This window comes from Cryptotermes secundus, unplaced genomic scaffold (genome assembly GCF_002891405.2).
Source record: "Cryptotermes secundus unplaced genomic scaffold, Csec_1.0 scaffold34, whole genome shotgun sequence".
NCBI classification, from domain to species: domain Eukaryota; kingdom Metazoa; phylum Arthropoda; class Insecta; order Blattodea; family Kalotermitidae; genus Cryptotermes; species Cryptotermes secundus.
The window spans coordinates 37,395-44,942 of NW_019725835.1; the positions used below are offsets into that span (position 1 = coordinate 37,395).

The 7,548-nt window shown below is 41.2% G+C and overlaps 1 protein-coding gene across 3 annotated transcripts in view; it reads right to left on the minus strand.

Annotated features, from left to right (window-relative positions):
• LOC111863495 (BAI1-associated protein 3) overlaps positions 1-7,548 on the minus strand; it is a 214,944-nt gene that overhangs the window by 31,303 nt on the left and 176,093 nt on the right. For all 3 annotated transcript variants that reach the window (XM_023849845.1, XM_033751088.1, XM_033751087.1), the window contains exons 10-12: positions 6,785-6,988; positions 4,757-4,978; positions 3,541-3,665 (exon numbers count right to left, since the gene is read on the minus strand). In XM_023849845.1, coding sequence (XP_023705613.1) covers positions 3,541-3,665; positions 4,757-4,978; positions 6,785-6,988 — 551 coding nt within the window. The remainder of the gene's footprint in view (positions 1-3,540; positions 3,666-4,756; positions 4,979-6,784; positions 6,989-7,548) is intronic.

Here is a 7,548-nt window from a genome sequence, read left to right on the forward strand (position 1 = left end):
AACCATCTTCATATAGCCATGAACATTAAGTGTAACAGTGATAATTTTAAAGTGTAAAACCACAGGGAAAGATAGGCTAGATTGATTAGGTTCATCAGTGATCCCAAGGCGTAGAATACCCGCCAGTAGGGTGACAGGAGGTAGAACCAACGATGACTGCAGGTTCATTATCCAGTGTAATACAACCGACAAACGTCGGCACAGTGTGTGTATAGTGTATATAACGACGTAGGTAAATAGAATAGGATAGGAATGTGTAAGAGTTTAATTCAACCCAACATTTCCTTAAGTGTTACCCTCTTCCTTGACGACTCCAGGACCTCCCAACGCTCCGGCGAATTACGAGTTAAGCCAGGACAGTGACGCAAGCTATGATAAGTTTACTAGATTTCTTGAAAATAACAAGATGGTGGCAGCATACTAAACAGGGTGACAGAGCGGGATATTTCCACGCCCTCTGTCACCTCGGCATTAGAGAGGTGTAGCGGCGGCTTAAGAGAGGCACAGTGGCGGAAGCGGTGGGGGTACCTCCACGCCCCCCTCTTCACGCCATAACAATAATAATAATAAAAACCCCGTGCCCTGTAGTCCGCAAGCGAACTATACCGACCGAACGACCGCCGCTTGTCGGCGAAGTCAGTGCCAACTTCTACAGATAGAGGGTGTAGCGTGTAGTAGTAGTAGTAACAGCTTTGTTTAAGTGCTTGCCAGCAGCCAGTGGCCTATAACAGGCGAGCACTGAATGTGTACATAAATGAAGCTAGACCAACACTAGAACTGGATAACAAATTAAACACTAAATAACAAAAAAACACATGCTAATGACATAACAGGAACCACGAACTCAGTATGATTAAACAAAGGAAATCCTGAAAATGTCCAGAGATTCGCAGAAACCGTTTGCAGCTGTCACACACCTTACTGAAGGGCTAAGTCTTGAGACATTACTGACCTTTCGCAAATTGGCATAGTTGACACATTGAGAGCAACACTATCCGTAATAGAAAAAGAGCGAATTTTGTTCTTTAAAACATCAATAGGAAATAAATGGTCAATTTCATTAATAATAATAATAATAATAATAATAATAATAATAATAANAATCCGTAAATATGTCTTGCTTTGCTCACAGTGACCTTCAAGTGCTGTACCATGCCAAACACTGTTACGGAGAAGAAAAATAAAGCGGACCCTTGATACAACGCGGGTTTAGGCCGACAGCTACAATACTGGCTTTAATGTGTGAAACTGACATTTAAAGTAAATTTCAGACTTGTGTTGCGCCAATGTTATTGGCACACACCATCAAATTGTACATGCATTTTTGCCTCCTTACGAAAATGATCACGTTAAAGAAACCAGAAACATACGAGTTCATAGCGGACCTCAAACAAAAAAACGAACTCCGTGGCCTGTAGTCCGCAAGCGAACTATACCGACCGAGCGACCGCCGCTTGTCGGCGAAATTAGTGCCAACTTTAGCGGATAGAGGGTGTAGCGGACCTCTGTATCATTAAATCATAACAAGGAACGTTGCAATGCATTCTTACAATGCAACAGACAAAATTCATAGAAAATGGTATGGTATGTATATATATAATTATGAGATATGATCACCGTCGTGGTATATTCTAATCTGCTGTATAACGAGGCACGGAATATCGAGGGTCCTCTTCAGTTCTCCAGCCTTCATACTCTGAAAGTGTTGTAACCATTCCATTGATTAGTCTTCAATGTCAGAGATAATATTTCATATTTATTGTGCCTAATATCTGTGACTTCTTTTCCAATCATAATTTACTTTCAGTCTTTCGGCATAGATTTCTTATACACCGAGTCCTCACCATCAAATATAAAGACAAATTTAGCCGAAGAGTTCTTCATTTTTATTCTTTCTAAAAATATCATTTTCTAGTCTTCAGTTACTTATTCCGGTTCAGTGGTAACATGATTGATTTGCTCTATCAGCAACAGCTGTGTGTTATAACTGAAGGAATACGGAGAAATGTCCGTTCTTCAAATGCGATCTTAACTATGATTTATTCTGCGAAATTGATAAATATCTTAGTAAAAGGAAAATTCTATTCTCACAATAAAACTTTGACACTGATGTGTTTATATTTCTCCAAGTTCACTTTGTTTCATATTTACAGACCAGACTCTTCAACACGAACTGTAACACTGTTGAGTGGGCTGAGAAAATGGCGATGGGACGTGAGTAAACAGTACTGGCTGGATGGAAAAAAGTCGTATGTTTGTCTGAGTGGAGAGAGACCAAAGATTGGTATAACAGAGTAAATGACTACCTTTTTCTGTTTAGAATAACAGAAGTTTGAAGAGTAAACATGTAGATATATCCTATGTACGAAGGAGAATCAGTAAATAGGTCACAAATGGATATGAAATGTAAAATATGTTATATTCGAACATGGACAAAACATTTATTTCTCGACATATCCTCCACCAATACTGACACACATGTCGAAATCCGCAGCATAAAAGTCTTTTGACTGTTATCTCAGCCATTTCCGCATCTGGTCGGGTATCATCTCCGAATTTCGAAAGCCCCTGAGAGTTTCTCGACCCAGTTATGAACCGCTTTACGAGACAAACATTTCCCACCGTAAACAGGTAACATTTATTTATGAATATCCTTTGCACTGAATCCTTCAGTCCACAAGAAATGCACAACAGGTCACCTCTCTTCGGTAGAAAACTCTTCAAACATGGTCGCCATTTTTACTACTGAAACAAGGCTCTGAACATGCGCATGGCTGTCTGCTACCTAGACTGTCATGAAGCTGGACTGTGCTGCTATACAGTGATGCACATAGAAAACATATTACATCCATTACAGCTGTTTTAATTCCATTTGTGATCTGTTTACTGACTCTGCCTCGCACATGCAGAACTCAAAACATAATACTCTTCATATTCAGGGCTGCGAGAGCCTGAAATCCAGCAATATTTACATTATCATTAATTTAGGCAGTGCAGTCACAGAGAGATGGAGCGGCACCGAGACAAAGGCAGGCCTTTTGCTCACGTGTTCACAGGGGGAACAGGCACTTGAAAAGGGTGGAACACAGCCACTATTAGTGGAAATCCAAAAATAGCAATTTAAAAGCATGTTAACACATTTTTATAATTAACAACAAACGTTCTACTGCTGCTATGCTATTTACGCCTTTGAGGCGAGTTTCTCGAAAAGTGTGCTGGCGCCCTGTCGCATTCTCTGTTGATATTTTGAATTTGTGCAATTCTAAACATCTGACAACACTCTTAAAATTGTTCTGATAGTGAGAGTTTCTTCAGCCCAGAACAGTTCCATCATGTGGGGTACAATGCTATGTAGTTCGCTAAAAGTCAAAAGATATTTTGTAGGAATATGTCATCTCCTTCTTCAGGGTTGAAGAGTAAGCAAAGCAAGAAACTTTCATGAAGGCTCATGATGTATTTTACTGAAACGTCGTTTAACTGAGACTGAATGCATGGCGTTATGTCCCAGAAGGTAGAACACTTTAAGCGAAATCTCTGTACCTGAGCAGATACTCCAGACGGCACATGGCGACCCTGTTGTGGGGCAGGAACAGTTGGCGATGCTTTCTCAGCAGCTGCAGCGAGTGATCCAGGAACATGTTGAAGGACTCGGCGAGGTACTCTTCCTGGTAAGCAAAGTGACATGTCAGAGGACAGAGGTGGGAAGAGAGAAAGAAGAGGATGGGGAAGAACAAAATAAACAGGAGGAAGGAAATGATGGGACAGAAATCATAGGGAAGATGGGAAAAGTAGGAAAAGAAAGAGGAAAGAATGGTACAGATAAGAATGAACAGGAAAGGAAAGAAAAAAGGAAGGAAGAGATTTTAGAGAAAAGATAGGAATGAACAAGAAACGGAGGAAAATAAAGAAGGGAAAAATTGGACAGGAATTGATAGGAATGAACAGGAAAAGGTAAAAATAAAAAGAGGCTGAGGATGATGAGGAAGAATAAAATGAAGGAAACGACAGAGGGAATAAAAGCAAGAGGGAGGAAAGAAAGAACAACAGGATAAGAAGGAAGACGAAGGTACCGAGAATGAAGAAGACATTAGAGGACAATATGGGAAATGATGGGAGGATAAGAAAGAAGAAAAATAGATGACCAAAGAAGTAGAAGAAAAATTGACACTAGGAACAAGAGAGGCTGAGATAAGAATAAAAGAAGTAAAGAGACAAAATAGGAAGAATGATGAAGGAAGGATTAGGAAGAGATGAACAAAATAAAGCAGAATAAAAAATAAGAAAATTAGAGTATGGATTGACAAGAACAGCCGAAGAAGGGAGAAATAAGACCCGATAGGAAGGAAAACGACAGAATAAATGAAAAGAAAGAGAGAAGAGTTAGGTTATGATCTAATTCAGAAACAGAAGTGTCTAACCCGCAGACAAGAAGTAATTGTCTGTTGCCTTCACGATAAAAAGTGTGGGGGGGGGAGAGGTTGGTAAATATTAAGACTGACTCAAGCCGAATTCTTATGAATAAGTTATCATTTTCAATTTCTTCCATGTCTGGTTTCATTTAAACAATTTCCCCTGTTAATACACCGACATTGTCATGTACAGAACAATTTGTCTTGTTGGAAAGCCACGGAAAATTACGTTTAAGTGTCGAGATATGGCAGGAAACGGCCTCCATCTTTGGCATTCACGAACACCGAACAAATGCAGACCGAAATGAGCAGCTAAGCTCAAGGATAGAGACAGAGACAGGGCTCACTTCTTCCTTTGTGAGGGTCAGTGTGTTCCACTGCTGGTCCAGTTCCTGCAGGAGCCTGAAGAGAATCCTGTAGTCCAGTGGCAGTTCCAACGCCTTCTTCGAGTATGCGATCCAGCGCACCATGGCTAGCTGCAGTTCCGTTACGTCTCCCTGGATGGCGTGCTGGTGCAGGATGGTGAGCGCTACGTGAGGCAACTCGCCGCTCCACTCCCACGATGGGCTCTGCAACAGCACGCAAGCTATGGAATCTTCTGGGGCGATCTCTAATGCGGGAGTCAAAGACAGCCTCCAAAAATTAGGGTAAGAAACGAAGGTGTCACTGTGTTTAATTTATTCAACAATTATGTACTACGCCATGAAGACATGTGGTGGAATTGAGGTATAGGTACATCATTCTTAACCTCAGCATTAAATTGAGGTGAGTGGTCAGCTTCTAGCTCAGGCCGCTTTACCCTCAGGAAAAGCGCTCCCAGTACCCATTGGATTGAAGGTTGAGTGGGCCCCAGAGCCGGTCTGGATGCTGTGGAGTAGAGAAAAATCTCTTGGCCCTGCCGGGAATCGAACCCCGCTAGTCCAGCCCATAAAACTTTGTTATACCGACTGAGTTATCCTGGCTCCTCTGAAGAGTTGGCTAGTCATGAAATACTGACATGTGTGATGGTTCGAGAAAACTTCATTTCATTTGGTTTCAGGTAATTAAAAATAAAGGTAAAACTACCCCTGTAACAGGCCACGGAGGCCCGTAGGGTTGTGAGACGTCGAGGCTCCCACATTTTCTAGACAATCGGCTCACAGATTATTGTGAGGTCTTTCAGCCTTACGCGCCGGCCGTCCTTTACCTCCTGGAAGATTCATTTGGTCACAGTGAAATCTTAAAATCCCATATTTTGAAGAAGAAATCAGTGCAAGGAAATGGCTGCCCCGTTTTTAATTTAAGGTTAGGTGTCTTATTCTTTTCTTTTCTGCGATGTCTTATGCCCTGGAGCAGCGGCATTCCGACAAACCGAAGTCCCATAAGATTTTTCAACTACATAACCATTTAAAATGCGCTGGTTTCATTACGAACCACTCACATTAACAACAAAAAACTCTACATTTTGCTCACAGAGTGTAATTGTGTGGTTCTTATGATTTTTTTCAATAGTCAACAAATATTTTCCTAAACATGAATACCAGAACTGTCTCTGTAATGCAGAGACAGTGTGTTCTGAAAGTGGGAAATGAATTCATAAATATTACAACCATTAACTTCATAATTCACGATCCAGAATACCGAGATTAACGGCCGTGGGAATCCATTGCGCTTAACACGCGACACCCTCTATCCGCAAAATTTGGCACTAACTTCGCCGACAAGCGGCGGTCGCTCGGTCGGTATAGTTCGCTTGTGGACTAAAGGCCATGGAGGAACTTCATAATTCAACGTAGTATAACAATGATACTGCGTGGTCTCTATATGCTACATAAATTAGGTCATCAAAAAGTTTTTAACAAATATTTAACAGACTGAATCAAGTTAACCTAAGCAACGTGGCTTAACTACCTCGTTTCATGGATTAGTTTGGGTTTGGAAATGGGGGTGACGTGAGTAAACGCCAGCTGTTTAGTCCCAAAGCGATTCATTTTGAGGATGCTATTTGCAGTGCCTTAGGAAGTCGTAACTACTTTTCCCAAGAACGATATAGGAAAGAATTCTCGACAAGTATCGTAATAATTCCATGTCAATATGCGATAACCATCCCCCAAGAATTCTGTACTGTTTTGAAGCGTTGCTCTAGCTCTGGAAAGCCATTTCCGCCCTGTTCAGAATCCTTCTTGCGAAATTAATAGTCACTCAGATATTAAAAAATTGTGTACCTTTTAAGGAACCGGTAGATTCGTTACCATGTTCATAAGAGGTGGACACTGGTCCCTTCCCTGGACCAGATGAGTCCAGTGCACATTTAACTAAGACGGTGAAAGTGGATTGACTAAGGAAGAAACAGAAAGAACAGAAAGAATGAATAACCAAGTTACAAGGTCACTGACCGAGGCGTGATCCACTTCATAGGAGATAAAAATGGTGTGCAGGCGTTCTTGTTGTCGGATCTCGGACCAATTGTCCTCCTCGGAATTCCCTCTGTCCTCCCGAGTAGACAACCATAATTTGAGTCGTATCCGACCTTGTACGTTAGAGCGCTGGGTTCGAGCCTCTAGTTGGTACCAGCAGTCAAGTCCAGTTGATGGAATATCCTGTTAATATTGCAAAGATATACATAAATTTCAAAGTAGAATTTGCGGTTATCACAGCGATTGTTATGAAGATCTGTATATCTTCTGGGGTGTAATGCTCTGTAGCCCGTTGAAAGTCAACCGAAGATTTGGAAGAATATGTTCCTCCGAAATGTCGGTTGACTTTCAACAGACTTCACGCCGTTATATCCCGCAAGATAGAACTCTTCATATATTTCAGCTGTCGGTTTACACACCTGTTCGAATATCTGGCAGTTTTGGTGAACACCATTTGTTGGTTTCACATAAGTTATGTACGGGCCATCCTGCTACTGACCACAGATTGTAGACCTCTTGGCTAGCCATTATACCGAGAAGTCTGATACCCAAGTCGCATGATGCCACAAAAATGCTTCACTCAACAGGTAGACAGAACTGACTTAACATTCAGTAACTTGGAAATTTTGACAGAAGAGTTCCGTTTTGTTTTCGACGTGGGGAAATGCCAGTGCATCAGTCCATGAAGATACGAAATATTACTGTATTAGAGTGTTATTATACAAATTTTCTTTTATTATTAT